This window comes from Dipodomys spectabilis, unplaced genomic scaffold (genome assembly GCF_019054845.1).
Source record: "Dipodomys spectabilis isolate Male_0828 unplaced genomic scaffold, ASM1905484v1 ptg000231l, whole genome shotgun sequence".
NCBI classification, from domain to species: domain Eukaryota; kingdom Metazoa; phylum Chordata; class Mammalia; order Rodentia; family Heteromyidae; genus Dipodomys; species Dipodomys spectabilis.
This window is the reverse complement of record NW_024870908.1, coordinates 7,051,892-7,070,444: the sequence shown is the minus strand read 5'-3', so window position 1 is coordinate 7,070,444 and position 18,553 is coordinate 7,051,892. Positions and strand designations below refer to the sequence as shown.

Below are 18,553 nucleotides of genomic sequence, written 5' to 3'. Positions count from 1 at the left end.
TCCCCATCTGTAAAACAGGGTGATGATGGATGTTAGCTTATAGGCATTACAAGCCTACTATGTGTCTAGGCCATACAAGTCTACAGGACGACTTGAGGCACACCCCACACCCCAGCCCTGTCCCCTTTCCATTTGTTTTTTTCACAGAGGGCCTGGGTCTTGTGCCAGGGCGATCTCCCCGATGACAACCCACGGGAGCGGTGGCCCGGATGTGTTTGGTTTGGTTTTGTCTGTTTTGCGACGTAGTCTTCCTCTCCAGGCTCTCCTCCAACTTGCAGTCTTCCTGCCTCAGCCTCCAAGGGCTGGGACTCCAGACGTTTGAATCCAGCTTCCAGTTTCTCTGCAGTTCTAGCCTCCAGTCTTCAGCCTCTGGCTGGATCTGAATTCTGGACTTCTGGACGAGAGTCCCAGCACCCACCCCTTTCCCCCTGCACTGAGGAGAAGGAAGATGGGCAGGGGGCTCAGTGTCCCCTGGGAAGCCCTGGAGAGCTGGGACATTTCCAGATAAGACGCAGGAGATGAATCTGGGCGCCGATGGCTCATGGCTGCATCCCAGCTCCTCAGGAGGCTGAGATCTGAGGATCGAGGTTTAAAGCCAGCCCCAGCGGAAAAATAATGAGACTCTAACTCCAGTTCACTAGCAAAAACTCAGAAGTAGAGGCATGGCTCAAGTGGTACAGCACCCATCCTTGATGGAAAAAACTTAGCAAGAGTGTGAGGCCCTGAGTTCAAACCCTAGTACCAACACACACACACACACACACACACACGCTATACACACAGAAAGGGAGAGTTGTACCTGCTCTTCAGCCTTGTCTCAAGCAAGCCAGCTCTCTGGAAACGCCTGGCTCATCCCCAGCTGCAAAGCCCTCCACCGCTTGTCCAGAGGAAATGGGGCAAAGCTGCCTCCTCCCCCAGGAAGCCTTCCCAGATGTCACCACACCATGACCTATCAGAGGCCACAGCACTCCACTGCCCTCCCAGAGCTTGGGCACAGAAGACAGGCCGGGAATGGCTGTGTTTCAGACCAGGGCGCCTCCAGGCTTTCAGCAATGACTACTATTGTTTGGAGCATTTCAACCTTTATATAAAATGTTTCACACTGTGCAGGGCTGAGAGGGAAGTTCATAGCTCCGAGTGCCCAGTTTAAAACGCAAACAATCAAACAAACACAAAGAGATCTCAAATAAATAGCCTAATGGTGTAGCCAAACCCCAAACGAAAATTAGTAGGTAGCAAGAACTAATAAAAGCCAAGTGCCAGTGGCTCACGCCTGTCATCCTAGCTACTCAGGAGGCTGAGATCTGAGGATCACAGTTCAAAGCCAGCCTGGGCAGGAAAGTCTGTGAGACTCTTATCTCCAATGAACCACCAGAAAATGGAAGTGGCGCTGTGGATCGAGTGCTAGAGCGCTCACCTTGAGCTGAAGAGCTGAGGGACAGCGCCCAGGCCCCGAGTTCAAGCCCCACAAGCAACGAAATAAAAAAAGCGTGTGGGGAGGGCGGGGGGAGAGCATCTGACTTGCAAGCACAAAGCTCTGAGTTCAAGCCCCAGTTACAGCGCACACTGAGGAAAGAATGCCAGACACACGGACTTATCATTCACCCTAAACGTAACATTTGCTCACGTGGAACATTGAGGAAGCAGGCTTTGAACCTCCATCCTCAGATCAGCCTCCTGAGCAGCTAGGATGACACGTGTGAGCCGTCAGCGTCCAGCCTCTTGAATGTGACATCTCCTCTAGACTGTCTCATGCTTCCAGTCGTCCATCTCCTGATTGCTGGATGGCAGGCGCGCTCGCCCAGGCCTGGCTTCCCCTTCCATTCTCAGGCGATACTAAGAACAAGAAAGCTGACGGCTGCTCTTGGGCGCACTGGGAATTCTTCAGTCTTTCTGTTTCCCTTTTAGGAGAGTTGTGGTTTTTCTCTTTCATAGCAGACCTAGTGTACCTTTGCTGTGTCTTCAAATCTCTCTTCCTCTTTAGGGGACGGGGTCTCCCTGCTCGCCCAGCCTTTTCCAGGAAGCACGGAGGAGCTGGCGGTCCCTGGTGTGGTGTCTCCTTGGCTCCTCCCAGCCAAGCTGCACAAAGAAGCCAATGACAATCTGTCCGTCTGCTCTTCCTTTGCTTTGGTGGGGCACAGGCTTGCTCCAGCCCCTCTCCATCCCAGCTGTCCCAGCTCCGTCTCTATGGAGCTAAACAGACTGCAGCTTGCTCTGATCAATTTGAGTGGGCCAATGGAACACCATGACTGGGGATCTAAACAGCAGCAATGTTATCTCTGTCCGTCCTGGAGGGCTGCAGGGGCCACAGCCGGTTCCTGGAGGCTCTGAGAGCAATGTTGTTCCCTGATTCTTTCCTAGCCTGTGGTGATGGGAGGCAGCCAGCATGCCTTGGCTTGCAGCTGCATCATAGTGCTCTGCCTGGGTGCCACAGAGTCCTGCCTTCGGAGTCTTCTCTGAATCTCTGTGGCCTCCTCTCTGCTCTCCCCTCCTCTCCCCTTTCAATTTTGTTTTACCATGTGGCCCTAACTGTCCTTGAACTTGCTATGTGGCTCAAGCTGTCCTCAAATTCTCAGTCCTACCTCAGCTTCCAGAAGGCTGAGGTTACAGGCATGAGCTACCTACCATTCCTGTCCCATTTCATTGAAGGGAGTTTGTATTAAAAATAAAAAAAAAGCAGCAGTATAATATCACCACAATCATGAGCAATCACCCCCAAATTTTGCTACACCCCCCATTTTTTCTTTTGTCAGTCATGGGGCTTGAACTCTGGGCCTGGGCAGTCCCTCAGCTCTTCAGCTCAGGGTGAGTGCTCTACCACTTGAGCCACAGTGCCACTCCAGTTCTCTGATGGCTCACTGGAGATAAGAGTCTCATGGGACATTCCTGCCTGGGCTGGCTTTGAACTGTGATCCTCAGATCTCAGCCTCCTGAATAGCTAGGATGCTATGCCCGTTGTAGTCAATGTGTCTTCTCCGTCTCTAGCCCGTGGCAATTTCAAATCTGCTTTCAGTTGCTCTGGTTTGGGCTCGAATGATCCACACAGGAAGTCATGGGCGGTCTGCGGTCTTCTAGGCCACCTCCTGCTTCTGCATTCCCCCAGCCCTCTTTGTACCAGGGTCTCATGGTAGGAAGGTTGGCATGGTTCTGCTGGGTGCTTCTTGCCAAGATTCCATGAAGTTGCAGGAAGATGGCACAGGCCAAGTCTACAGGCAGCTTCTCCATGCTGGCACCTGGGGCGGGGGAGGAGGGGCGCGTTTGTTGCCATTTTTGTTCAGTAACAACCGGATTACCAAGGTGCTTGCCATTGGTGTCCTGTAATGCAGAGTCCATTGCAGTGTGTTAAAGCTCCATGCCTCCCTCCGCGCTCTTGGTCCACACCAGGGCAAGCTCACACCTCCCTGCGCTTCCTCCCACAGGAGAGAAATGTAAATCCCAAAAGTCTTGGCCAGTTTGGTGGAATCCTCACCCTAACCATGATAAAACCCCCTCCTGGCCATCCTGTTCCCGAGAGAAAGAATCCATGAGTAATCAAAGGGTTGGGGTTTGGAGGCGTGGTTCAGGTGGTAGAGCACCAGCCAACCAGTCAATGAGTGCAAGTGTCAGAGACCCAGTTCAAGTCCTAGCCTGGGGCGGGGAGATAAAAGGGTTCTCATGCCTACACTTCCTCCATCCCCAACTGCAGATCTGGAGTGCAGGGTTAACCCTATCCTAGGACAGCCATAAAACCCTGCTATCACCACAGCAAGGATCTCAGCCAGGCGGCGGCCTAGGCCGAGGCTCTGGTGGCACAGCCCAGGGCGGCCCCCCGCTGCATCACCACCCCTCACAGCTCTTTCTTATTATGGTTCTCCTGCTGCTGCTAGGGCTTGAACCTGGGGCCTGTTTTACTCGACTCTTACTTTAGATGCTCAAGGCTGGCGCTCTTCACACGTCTCAACCCCTGGAGCCACACCTCCGCTTCTGGCTTTTGGATGGTTCATTGGAGACCAGAGTCTCCCGCTCCCCCAGGCTGGCTTTGAACCCCGTTGCTGGAGCCGCTGGGAGCCCAGGCGCGAGGCCCGGAGGCGCGGGAGCGCGGCGGCGCGCAGGGTCTCCGGGACGCCCCGCCGGCCGCGGGGCCGTGGGCACCGGGACTCCGCGGAGCCGCCCCGCGTGCGCGCGCGCGCGGCCGGGCGCGGAGGACCGGAGGCCGGCGCTGCGGTTCGCCGTCCCCGCAGCCCGTCGAAGTCACCGCGGGTCCTCCGGCCCCGCCCGCCCGCCCGCCCGGCCCCGCTCCGGCCTCGGCTCTGAATGCCCGGCGCTCCCCCCCCACCCCCAGCGGGGTCCGGAGACGCCGCGGCCGGGGCCGGGGGCCACAGGATCCGGGCCGGGGACCCGGCGCTTCCTTCCCGGCCTCCCGCTGCCCGGAAGTCCCCCGGCGCTGCGGCTGCCGGCCCGGCGGGGTCGGGGGGGGGGGGGAGGACGCGGAGGGGGAGGGGGGACGAGGAAGAGGGAGGGGGAGGGGCGCGGAGGGGGAGGGCGGGCGGGGCGGCCGTGCGCCCCGGGCACGCAGAAGCGCGCCGCGATCCGGGAAGAGAAACTTGGGGCGGGGGAGCTCGGGGCGTCCGGCCCCGCCCCAGGCGTCCGCCCCGGCGCCCGCTCTCCGGGGAGGGGACCCCGGCCCCGGTGCCCGCGGGGCGGCCCCTGCGCCCGCCCCGCCCCGCCCTCCCCGCCCGCCCGCCCGCCGCACGTCGAAGGTCCGGCCACTTCCCCGCCGCGCCCGCCGCGCTCCGCACCCGCCGTCCGCCCGCGGGCCGCGAAGCACCGACCCGGCCCCCGCCCCTCCTCGCTGCGCCCTCCGCCGTCCCCACACCCAGCCCGGCCCGAGCGCCATGCGGCGGCGGCGGGCGCCGGGGCCCCCGCGGGCTCTGCGGCTGCTGGCGCTGCTGCTGCTGCTGCGGCCGCCGCCCGCGCGCGCCCCGGACCCCGCGGCGCAGGACGTGAGCCTGGGCGTGGTGAGCGCGGGGCGCGGCGCGGGGGCGCGGGGGGCGCGGGCCGAGCGGGCGGGGATGCGGTCGGGGCGCGGGGGGCGCGGGCCGAGCGGGCGGGGATGCGGTCGGGGGGCGGGGGGCGCGGGCCGAGCGGGCGGGGGCGCGGGCGCGGGGGGCGGGGGCCGAGCGGGCGGGGATGCGGTCGAGGCGCGGGGGGGGGGGGGCGCGGGCCGAGCGGGCGGGGATGCGGTCGGGGCGCGGGCGCGGGCCGAGCGGGCGGGGATGCGGTCGGGGCGCGGGGGGCGCGGGCCGAGCGGGCGGGGATGCGGTCGGGGGGCGGGGGGCGCGGGCCGAGCGGGCGGGGGCGCGGGCGCGGGGGGCGGGGGCCGAGCGGGCGGGGATGCGGTCGAGGCGCGGGGGGGGGGGGGGGGGCGCGGGCCGAGCGGGCGGGGATGCGGTCGGGGCGCGGGCGCGGGCCGAGCGGGCGGGGATGCGGTCGGGGCGCGGGGGGCGCGGGCCGAGCGGGCGGGGATGCGGTCGGGGCGCGGGCTCCGTCCCGAGGCCCCGGGGCGGGGGGCGGGGGCCGGGCACCTGCCGGGCGGAGACCCCGCGGGAGCGCGCGGCCGGGGAGGGGGAGCCCCGGCCTCTCCCCCGACACACCGCCCGCTCCACGCGCCCCCTCTGACGGCCCAGGACTGGCTGACGCGCTACGGCTACCTGCCCGCCCCGGACCCCGGCCAGGCCCAGCTGCGCAGCGCCGCCCGGCTGCACGACGCCCTGAGGCTCATGCAGAGGTTCGCGGGGCTGCCTGAGACCGGCTCGCTGGGTAGGTGTCCCGCCTGCTTGACCGTGACCCAGCAGTGGTGTGCGTGTGTGCATGCGTGTGTTTGGGGGGGCGCGCACGCACTCACGGTTCTGAGACTCGAACTCAGGGCCTGGCGCTGGTCCTCAGCTTTCCCCCTCCAGGCTAGCCCTCGACCCCTTGAGCACACAGCTCCACTTCCAGCTCTTCCGTGGTTCACTGGAGATCAGTGTCTCCCGACTTTCTTGTCCAGGCTGGCTTCGAACTGAGGTTCTCAGATCCCAGCCTCCTGGGCAGCTAGGATGACAGGCGTGAGCTAACGGCACCTGCTCCAGCCAAAGTTAAATCTCAGCCTGTGACTGGGTCCCCGGAGCTGGGAGGACGCCCAGCTGAGGCTTGGTCCTGCCCTGGAGGCTCGCCAGCTTTCATCTTAAAACAACCTTTCTAGGGAATCTCTGGGGTGCCAGGCCATCTCAGGTTTCTGGCTACAGTGGCGGACAAAGCTGATGTGTGTCCACCCCTCTTACGGCACTTAACGTGTGAGGGAGACAGACAGCAGATCCGGGTGCAAGATGACGTCAGTTAGTGCTGAGTGCTGTCCTGATGTTGTCTATCTTGGTCTCTCAAACTTGTGGTTCCCCTGTCTCGGCCTCCCTGAGTGGCTGGGATTGCAGGCACCTGCTGCTGTTCCGGCTCTGATTTTCTGTTTTACACAGTTGCTGGTGGAGCAGAGAAGGCAGGCAGTGGGCAGGACTGGCGGGAGGTGGTGGTAGCACTGGGGGAGGGGAGCGTGGTAGGCTGGAGTAGGGTGAGGTGTGGATTCAGTGTGGATTTTGGAGGTAGAGCTGAGGCCTCTTCTGTGGAGTTAAAGGTGCGGGAGAAGGATCTGGCTAGCTGCGAGGCAAGATTTGGTTGTGTGCTGTTTGCTCTCTGAACGGGCAGCCTGAGCAGAGCCTTGGCATTACATCCTGCCGCTTCAACCAGTGTGGTTTGACCTTAATTTGAAGAGGAGGTGGCGGCTGTAATGGTGCCCCACTAGAAAAGGGAATTCCAGGCAGCACTCACCCAAGAGGCCCAACACTGGCCGCCCATGGACCCGCCCACCCCCGCCTTCCCACTGGGAATTTCATTGGCCCTATGGAGAGGGACAGGAGCCCCAAAGGAGGACGCCTTGCCTTCCCCCAGCCTCCTTTCTAGAGGGTCTGCTGGTGGGGTACGAGGCCTGGCTTTCAGCTCTGAGCACCCAGGAATGCCCAGTCCACCCAGAGTCACACAGGGCGCTGCCCACCGAGGTCAGTGGAAATTGTGTGGCATGAATGTCTTCCGGAGATGCCGAGGTTCAAATGTGGGCTGTGGAGCCTTTGGCAAATGTCTTAGCTTCTCTAAGCCTCGGGCTCTCTGTGTAGAAAGTTAGGTGGTAGCCCGGCTGCGGATGGCTCACGCCTGTCATCCTAGCTACTCAGGAGGCTGAGATCTGAGGACCGGTTCAAAGCCAGCCTGGGCAGGAAAGTCTGTGAGACTCTTCAATAAACCACCAGAAAACCAGAAGTGGCACTGTGGCTCAAGTGGCAGAGCGCTGGCCTTGAGCTGAAGAGCTGAGGGACAGCGCCCAGGCCCTGAGTTCAAGCCCAAGGATTGGTTCACACCCTCCATTGTCTCCCACAGACCCAGAGACCATAGCTGCCATGCAGAAGCCTCGCTGCTCGCTGCCCGACGTCCTGGGGTCTGCGGGGCTGGTGAGACGCCGCCGCCGCTATGCCCTCAGCGGGAGCATGTGGAAGAAGCGGGCCCTGACGTGGAGGTCTGTCCCGGGGTCCCCTTCCCTGGCCGGGTGGCGTGGCCTCCCCTCCCAGCCCCGCGCTCCCTGTGTCCTCTCCCCAGGGTGCAGTCCTTCCCGCAGAGCTCGGGGCTGAGCGCGGACGCTGTGCGCTACCTCATGAAAATCGCCCTGGACGTCTGGGGCGTGGAGTCCAGCCTCACGTTCCAGGAGGTCGCTTCCCAGGAGCCCGACATCCTCATCGACTTCACTCGGGCCTACCACCAAGACAGCTATCCCTTTGACGGGCAGGGTGGCACACTGGCCCACGCCTTCTTCCCTGGGGAGCACCCCATTTCTGGGGACACCCACTTCGACGATGAGGAGACCTGGACTTTTGGATCAAAAGGTAAAAATCTCCCATGTCCCAAGAAATCCTCTCCCCAGCTCAGTCTGTCCTGGAGAACTAAGCTGAAATTCATGTCGCATACACGGCGCTGGTGGCTCACGCCTGTAATCCCAGCTGCTGGGGAGGTTGAGATCTGAGGATGGAAGTTCAAAGCCAGTTTGGGGAGAAAGGTCAGAGTTTGAACTGATTGGACTGAAGCTCACCCACATTTGGCTGATTAAATTCCTTAGAGCGGTTGTCAATCAAATCTGCAGTGTACTGCAGCAACAGCTGGGTTTGCATTTGACCAAACTCTTGGGCATCGCCAAATTAACAAATTAAGCATCACAGAGGCCGGCTGGGTGCCCAGCTGTGTGTGAGCTGGGCTGGCGGCTCCCAGCGTCCACACAACCTCTCTGTCACCTCTCTGTAAGTCAGCCCAGCTCGCAGAGTTGGAGCAGGACCAGCACTGGTGACTCAAGCCTATAATCCTAGCTATGCAGGAGGCTGAGATCTAAGGAGTGCAGTTCAAAGCCGGCCCGGGTAGGGAAGGCTGTGAGACTCTTCTCTCCATTTAACCACTGGAAAGCCAGAAGAGGAGCTGTGGCTCAAGTCATATAGTACCAGCTTGCGCAAAAAAAAAAAAAAAAAAGCTCAGGGACAGCACCCAGACCCTCAGTTCCAGCCCCAGGAACAAAAACAAAAACAAACAAAAAACAGCTGAGGCGGAAGGGGACTGGCGGTGACTTACTACACACGCGGTGACACAGCAGCCTGAGGTGGCAGCGGAAGTCAGTCCGCAGCCGGTGCGTTCCCACAGGACGCGCCCGGGACGCGCTGGCTCGGTGTCGGTTCATTCTGCGTGCGTGTGTGTGCCCGGCATGGTGCTACATGCCTGCTGTCCCAGCCCTGGGGAGCAACAGGACTGAGAGCGTCAGGCCAGCCTGGATTACAGGGCAAGACACACACACACACACACACACACACACACACACAGCCTAGGCCACATGGACAAGGTCCCGCCCTGGAATGCACAGGGCGCGCAGTGAGGAGCCACCAAAGGGAGATGTGACCCCGGACATCTGAGGGGGGGCGGGGGGCGGGGGCAGTGCAGAGGAGAGCGGGGCTGTACGGCAGGGGAAAGCCCGTGGCAGGGTTTGGCCAACGGGGATCTGAAAGCTAGCGTCGGGAGCTGTCCAGTGGTGATGCATTCTGGAAGTAGCCCTGGCGCAGGGGAGGTGTGGGGAGAGGCAGGGGGCCAAGGTGCCGGGCAGGGCAAGTGTTCACAGTGCTTGGATGTTCCGTGTGTGTGTGTGTGTGTGTGTGTGTGTGTGTGTGCGGGTGCGTGTGCACATGTCTAGTGCAAGGGCTTCCGCTCCGGGCCTGGGTGCTGTCCCTTCATTTTTGTGACTGAGGCTGGTTCCCCACTACTTGAACCCGAGCTCCACCTCCAGCTTTGGTGGTTCGTTGAAGAAAAGAGTTTCATGGATTTGTCAGTCGGGGCTGGCCTCAACCCGTGATCCTCAGATCTCAGCCTCCTGAGCAGCCAGCGTGACAGGCGTGAGCCCCCGCAGCATGGCCTATCTCGCACCACAACTTGGACTCCTCCATCCTGGGCTGGGTTCCCCACAAGCGGAGAGCTCCTCGTGGAAATGGTTGTGCAAGCAGTTTCTCAGGGGAAAGAGAAGCAGGCGAGGGTGAGGAGCTGGGTGAGGTTGTGGTCTCAGCCGGAGAGCAGCCTGGTCCCACGGAGTTCCGCAGCAGGCACACGTGTGCATGCGTGTGTGCACGCATGTGGGGGGTCGCTCTCCTCGGGCCGGTGGACCAGTCATGAGCTGCAGGCTGCTGTGGGCGCCTGTGTGGGGAAGGGGCAGCCAGGGCTGGCGCCGAGACGGGGATTGGCAGCCAGTGACAGGCGGCGCTGAGACAGGGCTGTGTCCTGCGGGAGCAGGCGGGCAGGCAGGCTTCCGCATTGATCCGCAGTACTGGGGGTGGCCCAGGGCCTCAACGTGCGACCGCTGAGCCACCCCTAAGTCGAAGCCGGTGGATTCTGCCGCCACTTGGGGTTCCTCTGTTTCTAACGTGAGCAAGTTCCTCACCCTCAGGGCACTGTCTTCTCACCTGAGAAATGGGAAGAGGAGTTCCTGGCAGCAGTGTGGTTTGCGGGCTCTTCACGGGCCCCGTGGTGATCTCTCCGCCGCCAGCGCGGTGGGGGCTGGGCCTGCCGGCACATTGGAGGATTCTGGAGGGTTGGGAAGGTCACCAGGAAGAAAGCAGCAAAAGTGAAGGTCAAGTTCAGAGCCTTGGAGAGCCCCGGCTGAGGGGTGGGCAGCGGGGAGGGGGGCTAACGGAGGCGAAGGGACAGGCCGAGGGGATGAGACAGGAACGAAGGAGGAAGTGGTCAGACACAAACAAGTCCAGTAAGTTACCCGGCCTGGACATGGCCATCCGGGAACAAGTGACCTTTCCTTTTTTTTTTATTTTTTTGGGGGTCCAGGGGTTTGACTCAGGGCCTGGGCTCTGTCCCTTATTTTTCTCCAACACTTGAGCCACACCTCCATTCCTGGCTTTTTGGTAGTTAATTGGAGAAAAGAGTCTCATGAACTTTCCCACCAGGACTGACCTTGAACCAACCTCCTCAGATCTCAGCCTCCCTCAGGAGTGAAGATTACAGATGCGAGCCACTGGCACTCAACCCAAGTGACCCTTTTGTGGCTGCAGGCTGCGTAGATGGGGAAGGACTCCAACTCCAACCCGAGGAGGAGAGGAGACCGAGTTCAGCTCACTGGGGAACTTGGCTGCAGAGGGCAGGCGGACAGGAGTGTGGCTGAGGAGCCCTGGGTACCAGGTCCGGAGAGCATCTCTAAGTGGAGTTGGGATGAGCCAATAGGAAGAAAGGGGTGTGGCCCGGGTGCATGGATGCAGGGACTGCTGGGAGGGGAAGAGCCGCTGAGTTGAAGCAAGGTCCTCCCACAGGACAAGAGGCAGGAGACAGGCGTGGGAGAGTGAAACTGTCTGCCCCCATGGGCACTAGAAGCCAGCATGATTGTGCGTTGAAACAGGGTGCAAGTGTCGGCGTCTGCCGCCCAAAGGCGGGACTGAGGCTGAGTCCTAGCACAGAGACGGTGGATCTGAACAGGCTAAGGTGTTTCCGGCCTATCCCAGCACAGTGATTTCTGGGAGGAGGGACGAGGGTGCTTTCACGCTGCCTACCAGGCCGGAGCTGCACAGCGGTGTGATTTCCTCCAGCTTCATTGCATAGGAAGGATTCAGGAAGGGGACCTAGCCCGGAAGATCCTGCGACCAAAGAAAGAGAAGGCGAGAAAGGAAAATGAGAGGAGAGCCGCACGATCCAGACAACGTCCTCTGATCTCTCAGAAAAAGTATACAGAGACCAGGCGGGCGCCGGTGGCTCACGCCTGTCATCCTAGCTACTCAAGAGGCTGAGGGCTGAGGATCGCGGTTCAATGTCAGCCCAGGCAGGAAAGTGTGAAACTTTTATCTCCAATTAACCACCAGAAAGCCCGAAGTGGAGGTGTGGCTCACGTGTTAGCATGCCATGCTTGATGAGAAAAGGGACAGAGCCCAGGCCCTGAGCTCAAACTCCAGTACTGGCACACGCGCGGGCACGCACGCTGGATACAGAGCATCAGAAGATGTAGAGCCAGTGCGGAAGTTCATCCCTTACCTGCATTTGAGCAGCACACCTGCGGACACTCGCAGTGTCATCCCTGGCTCTGCCCCCACCCTCACCCTTTCTGTACCTCAGTTTCCCCCTCTGTAAAAGGGAGAAGAGGAGGCAGAAGTTTGGAGTGTTTGCTATTCTTACATTCTGTTCGTCTGGGCTGAGGGCAAGTTGCTTTTCTTTCCTTTTTCTAGTTTCTTTGTTTGTTTTTTGGTAGGGGCACCTGAGTCTGAATTTAGGGCCTCCTGCTTGCTAAAAGTTCTACCATTGAACCATGCCCCCAGTCTCAAAGGTCAATGGACTCCATCACTTCCAATAATCTCTCTTTCAGTGTCACTAACCCTGGCTAGAGATTTCCATGAATTAGATCAGCATCTGCTGGGGCTTGTCCAGCTCTCCTCAGTGTCTTTGGGGCGAGGCCTCTCCCTGCCGGAGCGGTCGATTGATTGGCAGGAAGAGGCTCTGGTCCTGGCTGGGGCTGGATCCCCGGGAGGCCTGCGGTGTGGGAAGAGGCCACAGCTGATCTCTGAATGCAGAGGTAGCAGCAGGCTGTGGTCTGAGAGTGCCTGGGGGGGGGGGGGGAGGGAGCCCCAAGTGCTGGGAAGAGTCAGGCAGAAGGCCAGTGTGGGGCAGGGTAGAGACCCCAGACATGGGGAGGGAATTGAGTCTCTGGAGATGTGGACCACAGGACGGGGAAAAATAGCACAGACCAAAGCTGAGAGGAGGGAAGGCAGGCGGCAAGGGCTGGGACTCTGGAGAGACCTACAGGCACCCTGAGTTCCTGCCTCATCCCCCCTGAAAATAGTAGTGTCTGCGGGCTTCCTCCCCATGGGAAAAAGCCTTACTGTATACACACACCTCTCTTCTGTCCTCTCGTGGGTCTCTTTAGTCTTGGGCTTCAGCGTCGGCACTGCCAAACAAGGCTACTCAAAGGTATCTGCTGACTGGGACCTGTGCAGTGGTGCACACCTGTAATCTCAGCTACTGGGGAGGCAGAGGTGGGAGAATCCGGAGTTCCAGATCAGCCCATGGGAAATTAGGGGACGCAGTATTAACAAGAGGCTGGGGACATGGCTCAAGCGGTAGTGTTTGCCAAGCAAGCCTAGGTCCTGGGTTTAATCCTGAAGGTGGGGGACAGACAGACATTGCTGCATGAATGAAGGAAGGCAGGAATGACAGTCTGCCCAGCCCCAAGGCTTCCTGCGGGTCACCAGCCCAGCCCCCAGGTCTCCTTCCCTGGTAAGGGGCGCCTTTATCTCAGCCCCCTGTCCCCTCCTCCTCCAGACGATGATGGAATCGACCTGTTTGCTGTGGCGGTTCACGAGTTTGGCCATGCCCTGGGCCTGGGCCATTCCTCCGCACCCAACTCCATTATGAGGCCTTTCTATCAGGGCCCGGTGGGTGACCCCGAGAAGTACCGCCTGTCCCAAGATGACCGCGATGGCCTGACGCAGCTCTATGGTAAGAGGAGCGGGGACATGCAGACAGGCCGGGTGGGGGCTTGGAAGCCCACCTCTGCCTAACTCACTGCCCACAGGGAGAGCATCGCACACCCCCTATGACAGGCCCACCAGGAAGCCCCTGGGGCCCCCAGCCCCGCCCCCGGCCCTGCCCCCGGACAGGTGAGTGCCCAGGGGTTGGGCGATCTTCTCTTGAGTGACCTGTTCCTACCTCAGTGTCCCCCAGAGGCTGAACCCTGCCCTCAGGGCTGTGGCCTAAGGTCAGAAATGGGGGGAGCCCAGGCCCCAGCTCACTCCCCTTCCTCCCCAGCCCCTCCACACCCGTTCCTGATCGCTGTGAAGGCAATTTCGACGCCATTGCCAACATCCGTGGGGAGATCTTCTTCTTCAAAGGTGAGGCTCTTGGGTCGTGCCCCCCCATCCCATACTTAGCTTCTGACCGACTTCAGGAGGCCCACGCGGGCTGCAGGGTTTCCTGGCAGTGGAACTTTTTGTTTGCTTGTTTTGTTTTGGTCATGGGGCTTTAACTCTGGCCCTTCAGCTCAAGGTGAGCGCTCTTCCACTTGAGCCACAAGCGCCACTTCTGGTTTCCTGGTGGTTCATTGGAGATAAGAGTCTCACAGACTCTCCTGCACCGGTGCCAGGCCTGTTGTTGTTTTTTTTTAAAAAGAAAGTGGTGCTGGTGGCTCACACCTGTCATCCTGACTCTGGAGGCTGAGGTCTGAGGATCGCTGTTCAAAGCCAGCCTGGGCAGGAAAGTCCCTGAGACTCTTATTAACCACCAGAAAACCCGCTGAAGCGGTAGAGAGCTAGCCTTGAGCACAAAAGCTCAAGGAGAGCGCCCAGGCCCTGGGTTTGAGTCCCACACACACGTGCACACACATGCACACTCAAGGTCTTAGCAGGCCGGATGCTGCTCACCCCAGGTCCGCGCAGCCCCCCGGTTTGCAGGCAGACCCCTCGCCCACGTGGCCCCCGCCCCGTCCCCCGCAGGCCCCTGGTTCTGGCGCCTGCAGCCGTCGGGACAGCTGGTGTCGCCCCGGCCCGCGCGGCTGCACCGCTTCTGGGAGGGGCTGCCGGCCCACGTGCGCGCGGTGCAGGCGGCCTACGAGCGGGCCCGGGACGGCCGCATCCTCCTCTTCAGCGGTGAGCGGGCGCGCGGGGCGGGGGCGCGGGGCGGGGGCGCGGGGCGGCGGGCGCGCGCGGGGCGGGGGCGCGGGGCGGGGCGGAGATGTCGGGGCCCGGCGGCGTTCCCCGGGCCCGCGCCGGACGGCTCCCCGCGCCCCGCAGGCCCCCAGTTCTGGGTGTTCCGGGACCGGCAGCTGGAGGGCGCGGCGCGGCCGCTGGCGGAGCTCGGGCTGCCGGCCGGGCTGGAGGCGGACGCCGCCTTCTCCTGGCCGCTCAACGGGAAGACCTACGTGATCCGCGACCGCCGCTACTGGCGCTACGACGAGGAGGCGGCGCGCCCCGACCCCGGGTACCCGCGCGACCTGGGCCTGTGGAAGGGCGCGCCGCCCGCGCCGGACGACGTCACGGTCGGCAACGCAGGTGGGGGCGCGGGGAGCCGCGCGCGGGCAGCGGGGGGGGGGGGGTTGGCGCACGCCGGGGACGGGGGCAGCCGGCGCGGGCGCACGTCGGGGCGCGGGGGCACGCCGGGGGCGGGGGCACGCCGGGGCGCGGGGGGCAGCGGGCGCGGGCGCACGTCGGGGCGCGGGGGCAGCGGGGGGGGGGGCGCACGTCGGGGCGCGGGGCACGTCGGGGCGCGGGGGCACGTCGGGGCGCGGGGGCACGTCGGGGCGCGGGGGCACGTCGGGGCGCGGGGGCACGTCGGGGCGCGGGGGCAGCGGGGGGGGGGTGGCGCACGTCGGGGCGCGGGGCACGTCGGGGCGCGGGGGCACGTCGGGGCGCGGGGGCACGTCGGGGCGCGGGGGCAGCGGGCGCGGGCGCACGTCGGGGCGCGGGGGCAGCGGGCGCACGTCGGGGCGCCGGGCCGGCCCCTCACGGCACCTCCCCACAGGGGACACCTACTTCTTCAAGGGCCTCTACTTCTGGCGCTTCCCGAAGGGCAGCGTCAAGTCGGAGCCGGACGCCCCGCAGCCCCTGGGCCCCGCGTGGCTGGACTGCCCCGCCCCGAGGCCCCCCAAGGCCACGCCCAGGCCCGGAGGCTGCGACTGTCGGTGCGAGCTGAGCCGGGCCCCGGCCCCGCGCGCCGCCCTCCTGCTGCCCCTGCTGCCCCTGCTGGCGGGGGGCGCCGCCGCCGCCCGCGCCTGAGCCGAGCGGGGCCCCCGGGCGCCGGGACGGCGCGAGGTGCCGGCGAGCCCCGTCGTCCGTCCCACCGCGGGAGCCCCGAGGACACCGGGCTGGCGGATTCCTGCAGCCCGGACCCGACCGGACGGGACGGGATGCTCGTGGGGGGAGGGCGTCGCCGCCAGGGGGCGCGCGCGGCCCGCGCTGGCGCCGCGCACGGGAGGGCGTGGGCCCCGGTCCTGCCCGGCCGCGGCCCCTCCAGCTGCCCCGCGGCCGACCGCGCCGTCTCCGGGCAGCCATGGCGCTGATGGGCAGGGGCCCTGACGGCCGCTCCCGGGCGCCGCCGGGCCTCGGCCTCGCCCCCGTGGAGCCCTCTGCCCCGCACCCCTGGAGGGCCAGGCGCACGGGCCTCGGCCCGGAGAGGCCGGCGGAAGCCCGGGCCTGGGCAGCCTGGAGGAAACTGCCCCGGACCAGCACGGCGGGAGGCTCGCGTCCCCCGCCGCCGCCGCCACCTGACCCCTCCGAGCCCCCAAGGACCCCCGCGCCTCCCCAGCCCCCCTCCGAGAACCGGAGGGGAAACCCAGCCCGCCACCGAAGACAATAGACATGGCTGGCCATCGCCTCTCCTTCTTGCAAGCGCTCCTGAGCCGCCGGTGGGGAGGGATGGCCCCCAGGGCCCGGGGATGATGGGGGGGAGAGACCAGAGAGAGAAACCTGGAAAGAGCACCCCACCACCAAGGTTAGACAAACCTCAGCGTGGGGATGATGATTTGCGATTCATATGTCTGATAAGGAACTTGTGTTCCGAACACAAAGAGACAAAAAGGACTCTTGTAACATCTTTTCTTTTTGCCAGTCCTGGGGCTTGAACTCAGGGCCTGGGCGCTGTCCCTGAGCTTTTGCTCAAGGCGCGTGCTCTCCCACCCGAGCCGCAGCCCCACTTCCAGCTCTCTGGTGGTTCATTTGAGACTTCCCCGCCTGGGCTGGCTGTCAACTGCGACCCTCAGGTCTCAGTCCCTTGAGAAGCTGGGATTACAGACCACGTGCCTGGCCCACAGGTTGCTTGTTCTTCTGATAGTTCTGCAGGAGAAATAAACAGAAATAAGAAAAAAACAAAGTCTGAAAGCATGGTGTGGAATGATTGTATTGGGGTCAGCCCCTCCTGGCCCCTGCAGACCTGGGGTGCCCACCCAGTGACAGCAGCTACAGCTGCCTCTAGGCTCAGCCGCCCCCCGGGAGCCGGGAGCCTGGAGCCAGCCGCTCTCCCGGTGGATTCTGCCTCCTGCAGACACCTGAGAGCTCTGACCCTTGCTCACCCCACCTTCACTGAGCTGAGGGGTTAGCCACACACTGTCCCCAGTCTGAACCCTCCCCCTGCCACCCTTGCCCCGGGCAGTCCTGGAAATAGCTCTGGACCCCATCCAGGCTTGGAGGAAGGGGGGAGGTAAGGCTGGCTTTGCCCCTCACTTTTCCTTTCGGTTTCCAATCTTGTCTCCCTGGCAGCCATTGGCCCTGCCCGAGGAAGGATGTAGATGCGATGCTCCCCTCCCTTGCTCCTCCCTCCTCCTCTTCTACTTTAGGGCAGCCTGGGTCCTCCTCTTGAGCAGACATTGCTGGCCTTTGAGCTAGGAGGACTGGACAAAAGGTGACCATTTCAGCAAGGGTTACACCCCTGGCCGCAGGACAGGGCTGGGTGTGTGGTGGCAGGGCCCTGGACAGAGCCTGAGGCGCAGGACCAGCTGGGCAGAGCCCGAGGGTGCAAGGTCTGGTGGGGAATTCCTCTGAGCCGCTTTTCCCCTCACCTCTTCCTTCCCACCAGGCCCCTGGACCCTGAGCCGCCATGTGCTACGCCAAGGTGAATGAGAGCTGGACTTCCCCATCCAGGCTGGCTTTGAACCATGACCCTGAGGAGACTCCTGAGAAGCTCTGGCTACATGCGGGAGCCCCTGGCACCTGGGGGTGGGGGGGGGGAGTGTGTGCTGGGGGGGGAGTTGGGGGGGAGTGTCTTGGGGGGATCTCAATCTGGGATGCTGAGGAACTTCTGGCCAGAAAGTCCTGGGGGCCTAGGGGGTGTTTACACAGAGGCCTCCATGACCACTACCCTCAGCTTGCAAGACGTGGACAGAAAGGCCGCCCCACCTTCCCTGGGGTGCACCTAGTCTCTCCGCATCTGCGTCTGGGGGGGGGAGACTGGGGGGTCTTGCAGGTGCTCATCCCTCACACTGGCCACGTCCCCTGCAGCCCCCTAGCTCCGTGTGTCCCTGAGGGAAATGGGTGTGGACAGAGAGGGGATTCTCGGCTCCCTGCTGGAGCAAGTTAGAGGCAAATGTAGAAAGCTGAGGACAGGCAGGAACTGGAGACCGGATTGAACAAAATGATTTTTTTCCCTCAATAGGCACTGTCAGCGTTACAGGTGAGTTTAGTCCCAGGACTGAGGTGCCCGGCTTAGGGGAGGTGCCCACATGAGGGGAGCGGGGCTCCAGGCGCTCTGGGGATTCCCCTGGAGGCCACAGTGGCACCAGGAGGCCCTGAACTCTTCTCTTCCGCAGGATGCACTGGGCGGAAGCCTGGTGGAATCCCTGGATTCGGTCTATGCAAGCAACAGCCAAGTGAGTCACCAAGGCTGCTAGAATAAGCCCTCTCTCACCTCCTTCCCTTGCCCCCTTTTTCCTTCTGGTCCCAGGGCAGGCCTGGGCACAGTTGGCATAGGATGGAGGGAGGAGGGCTGGGGCTAGGCTGCCTGGCTGGTGCCCGAGCCCCGGCCTCCTCTAGGTAGGTGTGCTGGACACAGCCCAACTCATGAGCACACATTTCAAACCATTGTGATCTAGGCCAGGGAGGGGATTGGAGGGCGGGGCCCTGGGCAAAGCCCGGAGGTCTTTCCTGTTTCCAGGACTCCTAGAGAGGCCGGACAGTCCTGCTGGGGTCAGTCCTGGGCTTATACACACACCCTGAGCATCCAGACCCTGACCGGCCACCATCTTCCCCAGGACCGCGCTCCTCTCCCCTGTGACGTGAGGCGGGAGTTATATCACAGACTGCGCTCTGGCTCCGACTCCTCCGCTGTGGACAAGGATTCCCAGGCTCCAAACCCCCAGGACGCCCATGAGAGCAAGGTAAGGCTCTGTCCCCGTGAGCACCGGGCAGGACTCCCAGATCCCCCTCCTCCCTGGAGGACTCGCAACAGCCTGGCCTAGCATGTAGAAATGGTTGAGCAACTTTCCTAGCAAGGCCCTGAGTTC

General features: G+C 62.7%; 1 protein-coding gene across 1 annotated transcript; it reads left to right on the top strand.

Annotated features, from left to right (window-relative positions):
- The first annotated feature begins 5,705 nt into the window (after nt 1–5,705).
- Nucleotides 5,706–15,459, top strand: Mmp25 (matrix metallopeptidase 25). Its single transcript, XM_042698379.1, has 9 exons — nt 5,706–5,799; nt 7,441–7,576; nt 7,657–7,940; nt 12,889–13,065; nt 13,142–13,226; nt 13,375–13,457; nt 14,058–14,210; nt 14,355–14,612; nt 15,082–15,459. Exons 1-9 carry the CDS (start codon nt 5,760–5,762, stop codon nt 15,333–15,335), a joined length of 1,470 nt encoding a protein of 489 aa, XP_042554313.1. The 5' UTR covers nt 5,706–5,759; the 3' UTR covers nt 15,336–15,459.
- Nucleotides 15,460–18,553: the final 3,094 nt, after the last annotated feature.